General features: G+C 44.5%; 1 protein-coding gene across 6 annotated transcripts in view; it reads left to right on the top strand.

The window, feature by feature from the left end:
• The window catches only part of SLC24A3 (solute carrier family 24 member 3), a 514808-nt gene that overhangs the window by 63941 nt on the left and 429589 nt on the right, over positions 1-21278 (top strand). For all 6 annotated transcript variants that reach the window (XM_033185487.1, XM_033185486.1, XM_033185485.1 and 3 more), the window contains exon 2: positions 766-894. In XM_033185487.1, the coding sequence (XP_033041378.1) occupies positions 766-894 (129 nt within the window). The remainder of the gene's footprint in view (positions 1-765; positions 895-21278) is intronic.

The raw sequence follows: 21278 nt of genomic DNA, 5'->3' as shown, positions 1-21278 counted from the left end.
TTCTGGCACCTCCACCCCCACAGTCATTGCAGCCCTGAGCCCTGTTACCTGCTCTCCCAGCCTACTGTTTCCTAGTTCATGCCTTCATCTCTTGTTCATTGGAAACATGCTGTGTGGCACTCATGAATCTATGCTTTGGGAATGGCAAATTATGTCTTCGCTTGATAACCCCCAGAAGCAGATTCTGAAGTATGTTCAATGGTGGGTGGTTCATTTGGGGGCTGGTTTCAGGAGATACTGGCAAGGGCTGGATCTCGATAGGCTGGAGCCAGCTGTTATTGACTCAGTGGAGCTGATTGTGTCCATCTCTTCTGAACCCCATTTTCAATGATGTCATGTGGGTAGCTAGGCATTGGCTACAGTGGGAATATTGACACCACAGAAATTGGCCAGTGGCTACAAAACAGGGCTTTTCTTCCCCTTCGAGAGTTGGTTGTTAAACATTTCTCAGGATGTCACTGGGAGCAGGGAATTGAGACAGGGAAGGGGGAGCAGTTGATCAAGTGTGCTTTATCAAGAGAGTTACACAGTAGACAACTGGAGCTTGATCCCACTGGGAAGAATCTAGAATCCAGTTTAGAACACACACCTCAAAGTCATCCCACTGGTGCGGCAAGGAAGCCATCAGGCAGCTAGAGGCAGGGTGGCCGGGAGTGCAGGCAGGGTTGAGCAAGTGATGGCTGGTCGGGGCACCGGGCACGCAGAGTCAGCAGAAGCTGAAACCCAGCTGTGAATGACTTGTGGTTATTGTCTTTGTCTCCCCAGAGCTTGACCTCATGGACCTCATAGGGGAAGACAGAAAGTGGATGATGGGGAGGAAGCTGATGCAGGTGAACGACACTCTGACTTCCGAAGATGCTGGACTCCGGAACGGCAAGAACTGCACCGAACCAGGTAACAGTGCTGGCTACTCACGGGCGGCAGCTGTCATTTTCTCTTGTGGCTAAGGAAGAGGCAGCTGCTGTGTGTTTTCTTAGAATATTAATCCAGAGAGCTTCTAAGGATGTTTAGGACGGGAGCCTAAGAAACTTTCAGGTGACATCCTGAGGGACTATTAAGGTGTGTTTTGACCTCTGTGTTCGTTTTCTACTGGAGCTGGGGCTGAGTCAGAGACAGTGACACACCTGATGTGGTACTGAGGTCGAATGTGGAGACTGGTGCTACCAAGTGAGAAACTAAGGCAGGAGCAGGATGGGTGAGGATGTTTTGTGGTTACCTTTGCTTTGGTCGCTTGGGTCCTTTCTGGCTGGTTTTTAATCAGGAACCTTGTCCTATCACAGTAGAGACACCGGGATCGGGCCAGATCCTCACCCACGATGTTGATCTTCTTGGAAGAGGTGGATTTTTCATTTATTGTTTGTTAGATTTGATATCTATTGCACCATTCCCCGGAAAGATATATGGAGCATTTTGTCTCTGAGGTTACTGAACTGAAAAAGAAAACAAACACAAAGCAGATCAAAGGGAACGAGGAGCTGTGAGAACCCAGCCCACCAAGCCTCAGGGATATGACAGGCACCCCTCTGGATGAATGAGGTCCCTGAAAGTTTAGACCGGAGTTGGTAAACTTGTTCTGGAAAGGGCCAGATGGTAAACACTGTAGGCTTTGCAGGCCACATATTGCATCTGTAGTGTATTCTTAAACGAATTTTTTATAGTGCTTTATCCATTTAAAAATCATTCTTAGCTCACAGGTTGTACCAAAACAGGCGGTGGGATGGAGTAGATCTGTAGCCATGTTTTGCCACTTTGACTTGGACCTCGAGGCCCTCTGGGGCTTTCTGTCTTTACCTGGTGGGGATTGACTTCATGTGTGCCACTGTCCAGGGCCCAGGAGCTCAGTGACATGCTGATCTTCCATCCAAAGGCCTGTCTCATCTTTAGTGTCAGCATGGAAGGATATAAACAATCTCCGCTGCAGCCCAAAGAGCTACAGGTTGTTGAGTACAGAAGACATGTCAGAGAATTGCAGGTCTGTGATCTGTTGGGAAGATGGGTGGAAGTGCCCTTCCCACCATACTCAGACTCTTAACAATCAGCTTTCAAGCAAAGCTGAAAAGAATTCAAAATAGGTTATCTGTTCCATCTCCACCACCAAAAAAATCCTGCATAGTCTGTGTTCCTCAAGCTGGGGAATCCAAAAGTTACTGTGGCTGTTGTTCCATGCTCACAAGGAACATTTTTCACTTGAAAGTGAAGCAGCACAAGGGCAGCTACGTGAGCTAGAAATGAAAATGGATATGAAGGGGTCAAATGCCCCACTGAGGGACTGAGCCACGTGTAGTCTAAAAAATAGAGATTTCCAAGGGCTAGCCTAAAAAGGCATGGCAGGGAAGGCACAGGTTCTGTGCCAAGAACAGATCTGGTCCTGTAGTCAGTTTTCAACATCTTTGTCCAACTAATAAGCTGATTAGTATTAATCAGCTAATAGTATTAGAAAGCCCAGTTGTCACTCCTGATATGGAAAAGAATGGAATCAGACAGGACACGGTGACCAGTTCTGAGCATTAGGTTCAGCCATATGCAGACCCAGCAAGGATGAGGGGATTCTGTTCCCTGTTGGTGGGGTGTGTTTTGGGGGCAGGTGATTGGTCTCTCTGTGAGTGGCATTGCTCTCTTTATTGGGAAATGCCTTTCTCAGAGTGACAGATGTAGAAGCATAAAGCGCATTAAAAGTCATTCCAAGAGAGGAAATGACTCAGCCTCACAGACAGAAAAGGAAATGTCTAGGTAGATAAAAAGAACGCAAACCCACGACCTGCCCGTGTTGGCAGGGGGCACACAGGGAAAGGGAAGAGAGGAAAGGCTTCAGGAGAAACTTGGAAGGAAGCAAAAGCAAGCTGAGTCATGTTGCAAAGAGCAGGTCCAAAGGGAATATGGAACCAGGAGGGACAATCTTGATTTCCTCACCTGCAGACCAAAAGGACTGGGCTTGATTTCTGGGGCCCTTGATTCAGAACCAAATTCCACAGGGAAGATGATCATGCCCGAAACAGAAGTTCTGTTCAAATCCTAACACATCAAGGGCTGGCTCAGAGCCCATGTGCTTCATGAAGCTCGCTTGGACCACCCCAGACTGCAGCATTCTTTTCTGACTACTGCTGGTATAAAATGTCTCCACATGTGCTGTTAAATGTGGACATTCAATGGCTATTTCAATTCAAATGAATTCAAACCAACTAAAATTAAATATTCAGATTCTCAATTGCACCAACTACATGTCAAATACTCGATAGTTGGATCACAGATGACAGCACGGGTCCCAGAACATTTCCATCATCACAGAAAGAGCTATTGGACAGGGTGGTCAGAACTTGCAGTTGTCTTTGGACGTATCTCCTGTCTTTCCAGCCCAATTGCAAACATCTCAAGGGTGTAGAGTAAATATGTAAATCTGAGGGCCTTATCTCTAACCGGGGTCTTAGAGTCACACTCACCTGAAGCTGTGAACTTTGACCAAATAGCCGGGTTCTCTGAGTCTCTGTGTGCTTCTCTGGAAGTTGACATAATCATTCTGACCTTTCATGATTGCTGTGAGAATTAGTAATAAAGTGTGAACAGCTTAGTGTCCTGGGTTTGATGGCACCATAGTAGGAGTGTATTCGTGAATTTCCCACCTTCTGTCCTGGGGCATCATTATGGGTGGGGCACACTGCAAGATTCCTAGAGCAATATTCTCCAGCTACTCCCTGCAAGAGCAAGTCTGTCAGCAGGACATACCACAGGTAGCCCAGGTCTGAACAGATCGTCATCTAGACAGGAGGCTTCAGTACCATCTACCCACGTAGGCAAGCCCTGAAGACCTCAGGCATGGCAATGAGTGCCATCACCTCTGCTGCATCGACTATTTCTAACAACAGGATCAGAACATTGCCGTAGACACCTGTGAGCCCTGGTTACCTCCATGCCCTTACCAGAATGCTGTCGAAGATGGCTTCTCGGTCTGGACTGGACAGATATTTTATGATAAAAGTTGAGAGCGAAAGCACCCATAAGGTCCTGATTTAGAAGCATCATTTTAATAATATTCATCTTCTCTACCTCTAACTTGTTGTTAGGTGAAATGATTGAGCAGGAGTGAGGTGAGGACAGGTTCAATCTAAAACATTGTTCAGTTTTCCTTAAGAGGCCCTGGGCACAATGAATATTACTTGTGCCGGTTAAACATAGTGCTGTCTGTCCTCGAAAATCTTAAATAGAGAGGCTAGGAAGTGATCCCTGTGGTTCCTGGACTCTCTCCCTTTCTATTTGCGATGATGTCAGCGGCAGCAGTATGCTTAACAGAGCCTGCGGAGCAGGCTTCCCTCTGTGCTTGGAGGAGTGAGTGAGTGCATAGGGACTTGAGTGTTTGGGGTGCAGTGTGTGTCCTGGCTGTCTGAGTTATGGTGGCAAGGTCACAGGCAGGAGTTAATTTAGCGTTTGTCATAAAGTACACCCAGCTGCCACTTGTGATGTCATGGGGCTTCTCGGACTGTGCTGTCAGAAATCCTGGCTTTAGATGCTGTTAGAGGAAGGCTGTAGATTCGGAGACTGGAGACAGAGTTACCTCTATTCTGGTTATATTCCCTGTTGGGGCGTAAGGCTGGTTTGCCTCTCAGATGACCATTTCCTCACCTATAAAATAGATCTTCAGCTACATTTATCCCTGCCCTTGCACAAATCCACTTATTCCAAGAAATTTCAAGAATAGAAATTCAAGAAAACTTCTTCCCCTAGACACTCTCCCATTTCCCTTAATAACTGCTGTGTTTGCAGAATTTCATGCCATACCTCAAGCCTTCCTCTACTCCCTCTCCCCTCCTCCCCTTCCCTCTCCCCTGCCTTCTCCCTTTCTCTCTGTCTGAAAACCAGGAGCACAAAGTGCCCAGTTTTGGTGCCAGAGAAAGCCCAGGGTGCTATCTTCTTATGACAGCTGCTACTTTAAGGATATATTACTTTATACATTTTCTGCTTTCAAAAAAATGACGCTGGGCGCTATGACTCATGCCTATAATCCCGCACTTTGAGAGCCCAAGGCGGGTGGATTACTTGAGGTCAGGAGTTCGAGACCAGCCTTGGCAACATGGTGAAACCCCGTCTCTATAAAATATACAAAAGTTAGCCAAGTGTGGTGGCATGAGTCTGTGGTCTGAGCTACTTGAGGGGTTGAGATGGAAGGATCGATTGAGCTTGGGAGATGGAGGTTGCAGTGAGCTGACATCACACCTCTACACTCCAGCCTAGGTGACAGAATGAGACTCTGTCTCAAAAAAAAAAAAAAAAGGCATTTTTCCTTTGCCCCTTGAAGACCCAGTTTTGGTGGAAATTTGTGATTTTTTTTTTTTTTCCTTCAGAACTGCATGAACAAGACTGACCTCCGGGCTCCAACTTTTCTTTGCAATTGTTCCAGCTCTCTGTGAATTTTTAAGGTTGTTTTCTTAGCCTGACACTGCCGATTTCATCTGAAGCCTGGAAACATTTTTTTTTTTCCTTTTGGCAAGTAACACTTGAACTTGTTTACTCAGATGACCTATTAAGAGAAATTTAACTTTGAATAAATTTGATCCACCGAAAATTAAGTTAGCTAAATGTAGTATTGAAGATGGTAGACAACTGTAGCAGAAATGAATTCTTTGTAATATTTATTTGTATACTTCGCAGAATTTTATTTATTCTGCACTTTGCAGTCTGTCTCCAGAAAAATATATCATCTTTTGGTTTTTGGTTCTTTGATATTTTAAGGAAATGAGCTTTTCCTCAGTGTGCTTTTTTCAAATAAACTTTGGAAGAAGGAAAATATTTAAAATGATGGCCTTTGGTGTGGGCTTCACTGCGAGATCACTGGATTTACCTTGATAAAGGATCATCCCACTCTGTCTGGCTTAGCTGGGCCTAAGGCCTCAGAAGGTGAAGAGGACGCTTGGCCTGTGTTCCAAGAAAGTCAGGCTGGCTGGGCACTGCCCTGTGGGGATGGTCAGGAGTGCCTACAGGTCAGGTGTTGACTGGAATGGCCAGAAGCCCACATTTAGCAGTTAAATGTGAGCTTCAGTCGAAGAGGGAAACCAGGAAGTCTATGTGAGAGAAGTAACAGGAGGGGAGGTTCAAAGGGTGCTTGTGGTCCATAAACAAGAATTGGAGCCCAGGCACAGACCAACAAGCAGAAAATATGTTCATGGTACTGGCCATGAACAGTGTCAGGATCCTGCTGTTTGGGGTTTGAACTGTAGCATCTGAGTGGGCTAGTTTAAAATCACAGGGCTGGACATGACCAGTCTACAAAGCATGATAGGGCCAACATTCTCATCTTTTACATGAAAAAAACAAGAACCAGAGGGGATAAACAACCTGCCCAAGGTCACAGGGCTTATCAGAAGTGAAGTAGGGCCACCCAACACCCGTGCAGTGCTCAATACCCGTTAATAATTGAATAGAAAATCTGAGGTCTGCACTATCTAGAGTAGCACTGTCCAATAGGAACATAATGTGACCTACAGTGTAATTTTAAATTTTCTATTGGCTACATTACAAAAGTACGAAGAAACAGGTGAAATTAATTTTAATAATATATTTTATTTAACCAAATGTTTCCAAAATACTAGAAGTGACAAATTGCAATCAGGTTAGTGTGGTTATTGCTGGGTTTGAACCCAATAAAGAACTAAGTTTAAAGACTTAATATTCATCTGGACATTATTTCACTAGCTCACATAACTGGAACTTCTTTCTGAAGCTGTAATTCTCATAATGATTCAAATCATAGTTGTTGACATTCTTAAGTGTAACAGATTTGGAACTAATGTAATCTGCTTTTTAATTTGTATCAAATTGTTTACTGAATTACTTAGATAGGGTAATAATAGCTGCTGTAACAGAGAAGTCCTCCAGATTTCTATGTTAACGCAAGGGAAGTTTATTTCTTTCTCATGGAATGTTCTAGTCTATAGTTGCACCTGTTGCAAGAAGGAGTCTATGGACTCCAGATCCTTCTATCTTTAGGCTTTTCCCTCCTCAGCTTGGCTTCCAAGGTTGCTGGGCTTCTTTGCGTTAAGAGGAAAGAGCATGGAGGATTTGGGGTAGCAGGGTTTTAGGGACTAGATGCTCACTGATGCTCACATTCCATTGGCAGAGCTCAGTCACGTGACAACTTCTGACCTCAAGGGAGGCTGGGCCATGTACATTAGTGGAATGTAGAAAGCAGAAGAGGAAACAGGTTTGGTGAACTGCTAGCTAGTCTCTGCTACGTTAATTTTCCCCAAACTTGTTTCTTTTGAAAAAGCAAATTTCCCAATTTTTCTTTATGCTTATACCATTTTCAAAAGCCAAATACCACCATTATAGAAAAATCATAATCCAAATTTATGTCTGCCAAGGCTGACTATAGCTCTTGCTTTAATCTTCATAATTCTTGCCTCATCAAGTGAAACAATTTGATTCTCTTTTTACCTTGTGGGGGTCATCAGTGAGGTAGAAATTGTCCCAGTGGTGCCATTTGCAAATTGCATCTTTTCTTTGGTAATGAAAGAACCCTGGGGAAAATAATGAATGCTTTTGTATAGATGAAGTCATTTGGCAATTGTGTGGAAAGAGCTTGGGTTCTGGAGTAAATCCTAAATCCCAATTCCATCACTTTAGACCTATGTGATGGCAAGTGGCTTCCTAAGCTCTTTGGACCTCATTTCCACCCTCTGGTAAAATGCAAATTAAGATGCCTTCTTGCCAGGCTTGTGGTAATCATTCAGCAAAGTAAGCTTTGCAGAGCAGCTGTGCCCTCAATCGTAATATGTGCTTAACAAATTGTAACCACATTATCTCTGCTACCAGAAATACAGTGGAAGGTAGACTGATGGAGATCATTTATGGGGACTTTACCTCTCTTCAGGCACGTTAGAACTCTGTGGGATTAAGATTGTTTTAATGATGAAGAGATTATTTAGTGTCATTCAGCAGCAATACCACATTCTTACAGGTTGGGCTGCGTGTAGGAGACATCCAGTGGTATTAACTACAAGGCTTCTGACTAATAAGTTTCTGGCCTAAGAGTCCACTATGTCAACAAACAGGATGAAATAGGGAGTAGAGGATTTTCTACTTTATACTAATGAAGAGTTTAAAAGTCTCAGGCTCTAGGAGAAAGAGCCAGACACCATTTGTTTTTTCTAGCTTTGACATCCCTTTAGGGCATTTTTTTTAAACACTGTTCTTTAAAAGCAGCCCAGGCAGCCTAATTTGGTGAGTGGTGTCTGGAATCTGATACACAGGTAAAGGATGATAAAACTCTGCCCTTAGATGCAGAGATTTTGTGAATCTATTTGTAAAGTACTGTAGACATTTCAAAGCATTTTCACATTCGTTAGCTCATTGGAACACATTTGGCCCTTGGAACAAATACCTCAAGGTCAGGAAAAACGGTATTATGATGCCCAGTTGATAGATTAGTTAGTCTGAGACCAAAGCAAGTTGAGTTAAAGAATTGAGAATTCAGTCATACATGCAAAAACAAGCACAGTGATTATTGTTTCTGGTGGCTTCTAAACCCTTTTCCTCTAAGCCAGGGCTCAACAAACAAGAGCCCTTGGCCACAGGGGGACTGTCAACTGTCTTTGTGAATAAAGTTTTATTTTAACACAGCCACACACATCCATTTATGTGTCTCTGTGGCAACTTTTGCTCTATGAAGGCTGAGTTGAGTAGTTGCAACACAGACCACAGGGCTTGAAAAGCATAAAATATTTATTCTTGGTCGTTTACAGAAATGTTTGCTGCTGCCCCTGGTTCCAGGCTCTGTGACAGTTGCCTCATGTGCTCTGCAGGGGAGGTTGAGGCAGGCATGAAATTTCCAAGGTCCTCTCTGCTTTCCCTGATCCTTCCCCCGGGTAGTGCCTGTGCCATATTGCATATTTTTAATGTCATCCCTGGGCTGGGGGGTCTGTGATTCAGATACTGTCTCCTCCTCCTGCCCCTACCCACTTTCTCACAATCAAAAAACTCCAATATTTTTCCTTTCATATGTTAGGGACCTGTTTACAATTTTATTTGAGGAGTAAAATTTTACCTCCTAAAAGAGCTTGAAACCACGGGCCTGGAATACCCCTTGCTCCAGAGCATCTGGGTCTCCAGACCACATGTCTAGTACTCATTCTACCTTGGAATTGCTTTCCTCTGGGGTTCCACAGTAAAGCAGCCACTTAGGGCTGCACACCTGTACTCCTGGCTTGTTCTGCACGAGGACACTTTCCCCAGGGCTCATCTCACAGGCACCCCCGGAGCAGTTAGCAATGCACTCAACTGTGTATAGAGGCCATCAGTATTATAGTGGGGTGCTGGGAACACCCACCTTGGGGCAGTGGAGAGCCTGCAAGGGAAGTCCCCTCCTGGTCCCAATACACCTCTTGGCTGCACTGTGGCCTGTGACAGTGTTAAGCCACATAGTGCTGCTTCCTCCCGGCCTAGGAGCACATGTGGCCTTGCATGTCTCAAGCCCTCTGGGGTTCACTCCGCCCCACCTGGCTCCCCATTCCTCAGTCATTTCTGGAGCAGCAGTGTGCCCGGGGGACTTGGGGCTCTTTTCTTCAATCTCTTACTGAGATTGTTACACAGATAATCTCATTTTGCAGATGAAGCTTCAGGTTTAGAGACACTAGAGGCATCTCCAGGGTTCCCTGCTAGTTGGCACTGGAGCAAGGACCAGGACTCTGAGGTTGCCTGTCTCCCAAAGCCTCGTTTGTGTGTGGTCAGCCTTAGGTCACATAATCTGGGTTGCCATGTGGGCTCTGTTCTGCCCCCATCTAAGTGCTCTCAGATGTCTTAGGACCAGCAGCAGCAGCAGCACCTGGGTGCCTGTTACAAATGCTCATCCTTGAGCTGCACCTGAGCCCTACTGGATTGGAACCTCTGAAAGGCAGACCCAGCCATCTGGGTTGTAACAAGCCCTCCAGGGGCTTGTGAGGCACACTCAAGTGTGAGGACCCCTGGCTTAGCTCATTGGAGGCACCTGTGGGGATTTTAAACCCAGGTCCACCCCAGGCCAGGAAAATCTCAGCCTCTAGAACTGGGAGGCAGGTGTCAGAGGTTTTCAAGCTTCCAGGGAGTGATGGTCTGAGTGTTTGTGTCCCCCCAGTATTCATTTGTTGAAATTCTAACTCCCAAGGTGATAGTGTTAGAAGGTAGAGCTTTTGGGGGGTCGATTAGGTCATGAGATCAGTCCCCTCAGGAATGGGATTTAGTGTTCTTATAAAGGAGACCCGAGAGAAGGCCCTCACCCCTTCCACCGTGTGAAGCTAGAGCGAGAAAGTGTCATCTATGAACCAGAATGCAGGCCCTCCACCAGACACCAAGCCCGCCGGCATCTTGATCTTGGACTTCCCAGCCTTCAGAGCTGTGAGAAATAAATTTCTGTTGTTTATAAGCCACCCGGTCAATGGTGTTCTGTTATAGCAGCCTGAACAGCAGGTGAGAATGCTGGCCTGCGACCCACCTCTGTGCATGGGTGGTCTCTGTCAAGCTGGCTCAGGGGAGAATAGCTGGGCTTGCAAGGCCTAGAGTCTTCAACAAGCTGGCAAACAGATGAATAAAGGGAGACCTCCAGCCACATGTAAGATACCAAACTTGTCTTCCAGCAGGGTCCATGTATGTTCAGCACTCCTCCCAAGCCCTGTGAACATTTGTTTTTTTACTCTGTCTTGGAGACCACAGGTTTTGTTTCTAAGCTTTCTTGCCCTGGGAAACACCAGGGTATGTTTCACCCTAGCTGCATTTTAAAATCACTTTGTATCAAAGTCGAGAGGGAATGTTCCTGCCTTGTCCTATTTGTAGGTCTAATCTTTCCGTCTGGTCCTCAGTTCCCTCAGCATTTGCCACTCCCACCCACTCAGAAGCCAGGGCTGGCCGAGGTACAGGGCAAGGTGCCCATGAGACTGAGGGCAGGGCCTTGGGGCGCATCTCCCGGCTGCTCTCTGACACTCCCAGGTCTGGGTGGACTCTGGTGCTTTGGGGTGGATGAGGCCCAGGGAGGCCCAGGGAGGCCTGGTGTCTCTCCCCAAAGGCTCTCCCAGCCTGACACGTTTCTTAGCAGGCTCCATGAACGATGGGGGTGGCCTGGCTAAGGGCTGTGAAGGTCAGGGATGGTCTGAGCTACTCCAGTGGGTGCGCTTTGGTTTGGACAGAGGCACCGAGCACAGTCTATCCCTGGCTAGTGGGCCAGCGCCATGTCTCAGTTTGTGTGCCTTGGGGTAGGCCCCGCTGAGGCCTAGGACTGTGTTCACATGCCACCTGGAGAGTAAGTTTAAATAGGTACATGTCTAGGCTATGCTATGGGCGCTTCTGAGGTTCCTGATAGAGTGTGAATCCCATTTTGCTTGGCTGAAATGTCTGTAATAGAACAATAAAATTCTTGAATTAAAGATTAGCAGTCTTTTTTAGAAGCTGACTCAGAACAAAATGGATTTGGGCCCAGCCCAGTGGCTCATCCATCCCTGTCAAAACCTTTGTGCCAGGAGCTCAGCCTGGCTCCCCAGCCCTGGGCCTGCAGGAGACCTCAGGGCCCACTCAGTGTCCACGTTGTTGGGATCAGGGACACTGGTATGGAAAAAAAAAAAGACGACAAGCTGCTGACCCTTGGGACAGGTCATTCTGGAAGGAGCAAAGGACTGGGTCCAAAGAGCAGGCTGGACTGTGACCTCAGTTGATAAATGGGAACTCACAGTACCCACCCTGTCTTGGGGTCGTGAGGAAACCTTCCAGACAGAGAAGGAGAGGCCACATTTTGCAATTGTAGGTACTTCTGAGCAGAGTGAGAGATGTAGGGCCTGGGCACCACAGGCCTGGGAAGGACCCATGGGCTATGGGACCCTGGACCGGCCACGTAATCTCTCAAAGCCTTGGTTTCCTTCCCTGAGAAGTGGGGATCATTCATGGGTCGGTGGAATAAAGCGTGTTAAGTCTTTAACACACAGCCAGTGCTTGGTCCCTGAGTGGGTGTCCATTTTCCAAGCACCCACTTTGCGACAGTCCTGAGGAGTCCTGCAAACAGAGTCTCAGTTTGTCACACTTAGGAGATTGTGGTTATTATTCATGCTGCTGATTTCTTTCTCTGGTTTTTAGGACATGGGAGTTTTCTACCATGGGAGGCAGGTAAAATGAATCTGACAGGCACTAATACTACAAAAACCCAGGCGGGAAGTAAAAATAGTCTTAGTTGTCAAAGCATAGGAGCCAGTCACAGGAACAGCCTGTCAGTGTCAAGATGAGCCTCCCTGTGGAGCTTTTCCTGGGGAATGGGAATTCCACTTCTGCTGAAATCTTGTTGACTTGCCCTGGACAAATTTATAGAAAAATCACGGATGATGGGGGTTTTGATCTTTAGACCGAGTATGCAGGCTGGGTGTGTAGAATGGATAGCAGTGGTCATAGGGATGAGGTGGAGAGGCAGAAGCAGGTGGAAAAGGAGGGCTTGATCTGCACTTGATTCTGACCTTTTTGTCATAGTCTACTCGGGCTGCTAAAACAAAATGCCATAGACTGAATGTCATCTAAACAACAGAAATTTATTTCTTACAGTTCTGGTAGCTGGAAGTCCAAAGCCAAGGCACTGGCAGATTCAGTGTCTGGTGAGGACCTGTTTCCTGGTTCATAGTTAGTGCCGTCTCACTCTATCCTCACACTGAAGAAGGGGCAAGGGAGCCCTTTGGAGTCTCTTTTATAGACTTAGGAATCCTATTCCTAATCACCTTGCCAAAGGTCCTACCCCCTGCCTTGGGGGTTAGGAATTCAACATGAGAATTTAGAGGGAACATAAGCATAAAGACCATAGCACTCTTGCATCCGTAGGACTGTTGAGGTGGGAGGCTGCCCTTTGGACAATGTATTTCCACATTCCAGCAACACAGTTTCCCCACTGCCTGCTCCATTTTAACCACAAATACTAGGCCAATTTATTAAATTGAGTTATTTGATACTGACTTTAAAGGAAGGAAAGTTGTAATGCAGCTGCACCTCCCCACTGTCAGCCATTTTTACCCAGTTGCCCTGGTTTCATGCAGGACATTGACCCCTTTGTGGAATCATTTTCTGTCTGTGGCTCGGAAAAGGATGTTTCCTGGCTAGGCACAGTGGCTCATGTCTGAAATCCCAGCACTTTGGGAGGCTGAGGCGGGTGGATCACCTGAGGTCAGGAGTTCAAGACCAGCCTGGCCAACATGGTGAAACCCCATCTCTACTAAAAATACAAAAATTAGCTGGGCGTGGTGGCGGGTACCTATAATCCCAGCTACTTGGGAGGCTGAGGTATGAGAATCGCTTGAACCCTGGAGGTGGAGATTGCAGTGAGCTGAGATGGCGCCATGCACTCCAGCCTGAGCGACAAAAACGAAACTTCATCAAAAAAAAAAAAAAAAAAGGATATTTCCTTTAAGGATGCCCAAGCAAAATTACTTGGTGCCTGGCTCTGCTTAGTGGTTCTCAGGGGGACAGAATTCCTCAGTAATTCCCATTATAAATATAGAATTATCGTCCCGTCAGTGCCACAATTTGATGTGCTGTTTATTTAAAATTTTGCTTCCTCTGTCTCCTCATTCAGTCTCAAGAATCTTGCCTTTAGGTCCAGTGGTCCCTTGGTATCCACAGGGGATTGGTTCTAGGATACCCCTCCACCTCAGATATCAGAATGCATGGATCCTCAAGTCCCTGATATAAAATGGCATAGCATTTGCACATAACGTATGCACATCCTCCTATACACTTTAAATCGTCTCTAGGTTGCTTATAATACCTAATACCTAATACAATGCCTATACACCACTTCATTTACATGGATTCAGTGTAGTACTTGGGAAGTGGCAAATTTAAGTTTTGCTTTTTGGAACTTTGTGGAATTTTTTTTCCAATTTTTTTTAACAGAAAGCTCTAGCATTTATTCATAAAATCTATAAATGGAAATTGAACCATTTTAATTGATTACTGTAGCCAAAATTACTTTTAGTCAATAAACACTTCTTTTTCTTTAAAGAAGAAATTTAATTGTATTTTATTTTAAGTTCTGGAGTACATGTGTAGGATATGCAAGTTTGTGCCATAGTGGTTTGCTGTACCTGTCAACCCATCACCTAGGTATTAAGTCCCATGCATTAGCTATTTATCCTGATGATTTTTCTCCTCCTTACCACCAACAGGCCCCAGTGTGTGGTGTTCCCTTCCCGGTTTCATGTGTTCTCATTGTTCAGCTCCCACTTATATGTGAGAACATGCAGTGTTTGGTTTTCTGTTCTTGCATTAGTTTGCTGAGGATAATGGCTTCCAGCTCCATTCATATCCATGCAAAGGACACGATCTCATTCCTTTTTATGACTGCATAGTATTCCATGGTGTACATGTACCACATTTTCTTTATCCAGCCTGTCACTGATTGGCATTTGGATTGATTCCATGTCGTTGCTATTGTGAATAATGCTGCAATGAACATATGCATGCATGTGTCTTTATTGTAGAATGATGTATATTCCTTTGGGTATATACCTAGTAATGGGATTGCTGGATCAAATGGTATTTCTGTTTTTAGGTCTTTGTGGAACCGTCACACTCTCTTCCACAATGGCTGAACTAATTTACATTCCCACCAACAATGTGGAAGTGTTTCTATTTCTCCATAGCCTTGCCAGCATCTGTTTTAACAATAAATAGCTGTTGTTTCTGAACTTTTTAATAATTGCCATTCTGACTGACTTGACATTGTATCTCACTGTAGTTTTTATTTGCATTTCTCTAATGATCAGTAATGTTCAGCTTTTGTTCATATGTTTGTTGGCTACACAAATGTCTTCTTTTGAGAAGTGTCTGTGTCCCTTGCCCAATTTTTAATGGGGTTGTTTTTTTCTTGTAAAATTTTTTAAGTTCCTTGTAGGTTCTGGATGTTAGAATCATTTCCTGAGACTTTGCTGATGTTGCTTGTCAGCTTAAGAAGCTTTTGGGCTGAGTCCATGGGGTTTTCTAGATATAGGTTCATGTAATCTGCAAACAGAGACAATTTGACTTCCTCTTCTCCTATTCGAATACCCTCTATTTCTTCCTCTTTGCTCTGGCCAGAACTTCCAATACTATGTTGAATAGGGGTGGTGAGACAGGGTATCCTTGTCTTGTGCCAGTTTTTAAGGGGAATGCTTCCAGTTTTTGCCCATTCAGTATGAATGCCCATTCAGGCTGTGGGTTTGTCATAAATGGCTCTTATTATTTTAAGGTATGTTCCATCAATACCTAGTTTATTGAGAGTTTTTAACATGAAGGGATGTTGAATTTTATTGAAGGTCTTTCTGTGTCTATTGAGGTAATCATGTGGTTTCTGACTTTTTTTCTGTTTATGTGATGAATTACATTTATTGATTTGCATATGTTGAACCAGCCTTGCATCAGGGATGAAGCTGAATTGATCGTGGTGGATAAACTTTTTGATGTGCTGCTGGATTCAGTTTGCCAGTATTTTATTGAGGATTTTTGCATCGATGTTCATCAGGGATATTGGCCTGAAGTTTTTTTCGTTGTTGTTGTATCTTTGCCAGGTTTTGGTATCAGGATGATGCTGGCCTCATAGAATGAGTTAGGGAGAAGTCCCTCCTTCTCAATTGTTTGGAATAGTTTCCAAAGAAATGGTACCAGCTCCTCTTAGTACCTCTGGTAGAATTCAGCTATAAATCTGTCTGGTCCTGGGCTTTTTTTGGTTGGTAGGCTATTCATTACTGTCTCAATTTCAGGACTTGTTATTGGTCTATTCAGGGCTTCAAATTATTCCTGGTTCAATCTTGGGATGGTGTATGTGTCCAACAATTTATCAGTTTCTTCTAGATTTTCTAGTTTATTTACATAGAAGTGTTTATAGTATTCTCTGACAGTTGTTTGTATTTCTGTGGGGTTAGTGGTGATATCCCCATTTTTTATTGTGTCTATTTGATTCTTCTCTCTTTGTTAGCCTAGTTAGTGGCCTTTTTTGTTTTTATTTTTTCAAAAAAAAAAAACAGCTCCTGGATTCATGGATTTTTTGAAGGATTTCTCATGTCTCTGTCTCCTTCAGTTCCACTGTGATCTTGGTTATTTCTTGTCTTCTGCTAGCTTTGGGGTTTGTTTACTCTTGGTTCCCTAGTTCTTTTAGTTATGATGTTGGGGTGTTGATTTGAGGCCTTTCTAGCCTTTTGACATGGGCATTTAGTGCTATATATTTCCCTCTTAACACTACTTTAGTTAAGGAATCAATTCAACAAGAAGAACTAACTATCCTAAATACATACGCACCCAATACAGGAGCACCCAGATTCATAAAACAAGTTCTAAGAGACCTACAAAGAGACTTAGACTCCCACACAATAATAGTGGGAAACTTTAATACCCCACTGTCAATATTAGGCCATTGAGACAGAAAATCAACAAGGATAATCAGGACCTGAACTCAGCTCTGGATCAAGTGGACCTGACAGATACCTACAGAGCTTGCCACCTAAAAACAACAGATTATACTTTCTTCTTGCAAAATTGATCACATAATTGGAAGTAAAACACTCCTCAGCAAATGCAAGAGAACTGAAAACGTAACAAACAGTCTCTCAGACCATGGCTTACATTTTTCAAATTTTTTAATCCACAGTTGGTTGAATTCACAGATGCAGAACCCATGAATACAGAGCACCAACTCTATTTTCTTCTCCAGCATTTTGTTATGAACATTTGGAAACATACAGAAAACTAGAATGAATTTTATAGTGAATGCATATAGACCCAGCACCTAGGTTCTATAGTTTACATTTTACTATACTGGCTGTTATCACATTTATCCCTCTACCCAACCCTGTGGCCATCCATCAATCCATGCTATTTTAGTAGACTTCAAAGTAGTTTCAGAAGTCAACCCATTCCCTCTCACATGTGTTGTTAGGTCATGTATATCATTAGCTAAAGTTTACTACTCGTTACCCTTCTACTTTGGGTTATGTTTATACACATGATGTGCACAAGTTTTGAGTTGCATCCATGAGTTCTGACATATAGTAAACCTTTGCACCCTGCCTCTGTCAAGGTATAGGACATGCCATCATCCCAGGAAGTTCTCTCTTGCCCCTTCTCAGGAACCCCAGCTCAGCATACCCCATACAACTACTCTTCTGATTCCATCACCATAGATTAGTTTGTGCCTGTTCTAGAACTTTATGTGCATGATTCCCACTATATGTGCTTTTGGATGTAAGGCTTCCTGGCACTCTGTTTTTGAGATTCATCCACGTATTTGTGTGTAGTCATATTCTGGACACAAACACATCCTCATATACATACATGTAGATACACATCTATACATATTGATGACATATACACCATGACAGACTTTCCAGGTAAATGTTAATTTGTTGCATATATTTGTCTTCAGGAAATGCCTTGTAGATTTTAGTCATTTTTCTGAGATACTTATTCAAGTCAACTTTTAAAGAGACTTTTGTGATAAATGGAAACTTAGAGCTTTGGTTGACCACGGAAAGTAACTTAACAAGGGCCAATTATCCCTAATATCCCTCTCACTTCCCTCCAAAGCAGAACCATGAACTGAACCCAGAAATCTTGTGCTAGGAAGGGAAGGGAAGAAGGAAGGGAGGAGGAGGTGTCCCTAGTCCTTGAGTCTTATAACCAGTCACATCTTTCAGGTGTAAACACTGCACATTCAGCTGTGACAGTAAGTGGGAAGAGAGAAGCTAAGAGGGTGGGGGAATGGTCTGATTTGTTGAGTAAACAGCCATGTTATTCTGTAGTGGAAGCTGCTTCCAGTGGCCAGCCACGTCCTCATTACAAACACAGCATCAGAGAGAGAAAGTAATTCCTTCTTCAAGGACGTTTATTGGGAAATGGATGCCTGGAATAGTTGTAGGGATACGAGGCCCTCTGCATGAACACGGAAGTTGCATGTGTCAGACTCTTTGGAAGGAATGCAATCATCATTTTTTCCAACAAACTCTGTCCCAGCAGAACTCTTCATTGGTGTGGATCCTCATTTGTTTCTTTGTGATTCTTTTTTATGTGTTGGTTCCTGACACACAAGTTGATTTGGGGTGGGTAACTTGAGATGCATAAATGACATGTACAGCAGTGGCACACCCTTGGTGACCATTAATATATTGCTCTGCCCGTCAAGTGCCCTGCTAAGTTCTTGTTCCCCAGAAGCAGATTCTAAGACAAAGATGTGGGTGTGTATAGTTTATTTAGGAGTTGATCCTAGGAAACAACAGTAGGGGATGGGGAAGTGAGACCAGGAAGGAAAGGTGAAGCTCAAAACAGGTCAAAAAAGAAAGAAAAAGAAAAAAAAAATGGAACTGAAAAGAAAATTCTGCCTAAGCTCCTTCTGCAGGAAAATAGAAGCTTTACTCACAAGGGTTCCCTTTGCCAGGGCAGACCTTTTTATTTTGCAAATTGATGAAATAGTTGGCATCATTCCCGATTACCACTGTGAGCAACTCAGTTTAATCTGGCTGGGGGCCCCAGGATACAATGTAGAACACATACCTCAGAGCTCTCCCTTCAAGGGGTGAGAGAGCTGGGGTATTTATACACCACTTCCATCAGTCATGGGCTAGGGGCTGTTCCCAGAGGTGTCAATGACTTGGCATGTCCAGCCTGCCCCTCACACAGGAAAAGCAGTCCCCATGGCTGAAGACAGCCTTCAAGTAAAAGAGTGCAGTTGCCGGCAGTTGGAAGTTGGGTCACTGTGGGTGAGAGGAGAAAAGCCAGCACTGACAGTCATTGCTAAGCTCCCACATTCCCCCAGCTACATGATTTCAATGTTGTTGAATGGGGTGGAAAGCTCATCCCGACCAAGAAGACCACATAACAGTTCTTCCCCTTCGTGTGTGTGCGTGTGTGTGTGTGTGTTTTCATCTTGCTAAGTCCCAGCACTCAACCTCAGCCCATTATTTTTCACTGCCTCATAACATGTGTTTGTACAAGTGCTGACTGCTGGCAAGCCATCCTGCCACACCAGTGGGCTCAGCCGAACGGGTGATCTGAGGAGGCATTTCAGGCCTAGGTCTAGAATTAGAGGAAAAACATTTCTTCCTCTTTCCTCATTCATCTTTTACCACCTCCATCCGTGTGTCAGACTTCTGAGGACTCCAGGGAAGCTCAAAACAGGTCAATTTTTTTTTAAAAAGAGAGCCAGTAAGAAAATTTTGCCTGAACTCCTTCTACAAGAAAATAGAGGCTTTACTCACAAGGGTTCCCTTCACCTGGACTGATCTTTTTATTCTGCAATACAAAAGTAAAAGAGTTATTTCTAGAAGTGTTGCTGGGGCCTGGGGCCTGGAACTTATGTAAATGCAGAGAGGAGACTCCATTTGAGCCCTGAGTAGAAGTTAGGAGATGTGGTATCAGCACAGAAGCACAGTCTGTTCTGGAGGCTTTGACCTGTGTGTTATTTTAGGGGCATACACTGGCTTTCCTGGCTTCAGAGTCAAAAGAAAATGGAACTATATCCACAGGCAACTGGGTAATCCCTCACTGGGCTCTACCTTGTGTGAAATGGAATTTGTATTTCACACACAATCTTTGAAAGTGACTCAATATGTTTAAAGCCAGGAACGCTGTGGCCCTGGCATTCAGGTCTTCCATGATTTCTTATTTCCAGAGTTTCCCAAATGTGGGCACATTCAACTCAGTGATGCTCCTTAGCCCAAAGCCAGGCACAATAAGAGGTAATTCCTGCCCTGGGAAGTCATGTGTGGATTCCTCAAAGGTGATGGAGTACAGTTTCTAGAGGAAGGGTTGTACCTGTGGTCTTCTAAAACATACTCACAAGTGCTTTGATATTTCTCTTGATATGAACGAACTCTGATTCCCCTTTCCTTGAATATGGCTGGCCTTTGTGAGTCCCCTCTAACTGATAGATTTTAGCAGAAGTCCTGTGCCTTCCAAAACTGGGTCATAAAAACAGTACAGTTTTCACCCAGCTCTCTCCCTTTGAACCCAGCCGCCATGTTGGGAGGAAGCTCAGGCATCATGGATGACCTCAGCTAAGGTCCTAGCTGACAGGCAGCATCAACCAGAGGTGTGAGTGAAGATACTTCCTAGGTGACCCTATCCTCAGTCACCACCTGACTGCAACCACTTGAGAATTTCTGAGTGAGAACTATCTAACTGAGGCTAGTCACACCCAGAACCAGGAGACGTAATGACAAGAAAAGAATGCTGCTGTTTTGTGCTGCCAGTGCGGGCTGGTTTGTTATGCAGCCACAGTGACTGATACACCCATACACTCATTGTCACAAAGCTAAAGAGCTTCTGGGGCTCATAAAGGATCTCCACTGTCCATCATTCACTTCCTTCCTTTGGTTCAATGACTGACTGGCTTCTTGACTCTCAGGAAATCAGTGTCTGGGGAGAAGAGATGAGGAGGGGTGTCTCTCTCTGGTTCCTGAAGTCTTCAGCTTGCTGCCAAGTTTTGTGACCTAAAGGTAGGCAGGAGGTTTCCAGCTGTTTTGCCCTCAACAGGTTAGGAGTTGAGGGACTGTTCACTGTCTGGCTGTGAGAAGTGGGGGTGGCAGCTGCTGCCTTTCTTCCTCCAGATGAGATCACAGCGGTGTTGGCAGCTGCAGGGAACAGTTCTCCATGTTGTCCCCATGTGCTGGGCCTCTGGCCAACATAGCATACCTAACTTGCTTTTAGGTTGTTACCTCCACACGGAGTCTCTGACCTTAGGAAGTAGTCAGTTTCAGGGTGCATGGCAATTGGCCCCAGTGTCCTTTATAATGCTTTGGTTCTGTGGAAAGCAGGTCCCTGTATGCCCAATCACAGGCCTTTCTTCTCACTTTCTCCCCTGCACCTCTCCCTGTTCAGCCTAGGATTGGATCTGCCATTTCTTCATGGGCTCTTGGGGAGAAATGTGAAAATGCATGTGAAAGGACTTTGAAAATCTCCAAATATGTTGCAAAAATGGAAGCTACTGTTAAGGGATTAGTGAGCAATTACTGTGTCAGGCTGGAGCAGGACACCTATCCAGCTGTTTCAGCTCCTCTTAAGACCATGAGTTAGTCATAAACTCTCAACATTCAGAGATTTTAAAAAAGCATGCAGCCCAGAAATCAGTAGAATGCTTGGATTTTCTTTGCAGCATCACTGCAAAGTGCTCTTCTGTCATGTCCTTGGTTATCCTCAGTGATGGGGAGCTCACTTACCACCTCCTTTTAGAGGTATTTTATTCCATGGGCAACTGGAATTATTAACATTGTCTTCATTGTAGCGAGCCAAACTCATTTTCCTTTGAGCTATCTTGAGTTCTATAAAGTAAATTG

The sequence above is a fragment of the Trachypithecus francoisi genome, unplaced genomic scaffold (genome assembly GCF_009764315.1).
Source record: "Trachypithecus francoisi isolate TF-2019V2 unplaced genomic scaffold, Tfra_2.0 Lachesis_group21, whole genome shotgun sequence".
Taxonomy (NCBI): Eukaryota; Metazoa; Chordata; class Mammalia; order Primates; family Cercopithecidae; genus Trachypithecus; species Trachypithecus francoisi.
Note: the sequence above shows the minus strand (reverse complement) of the source record. Positions and strands in the feature narration are given on the sequence as shown.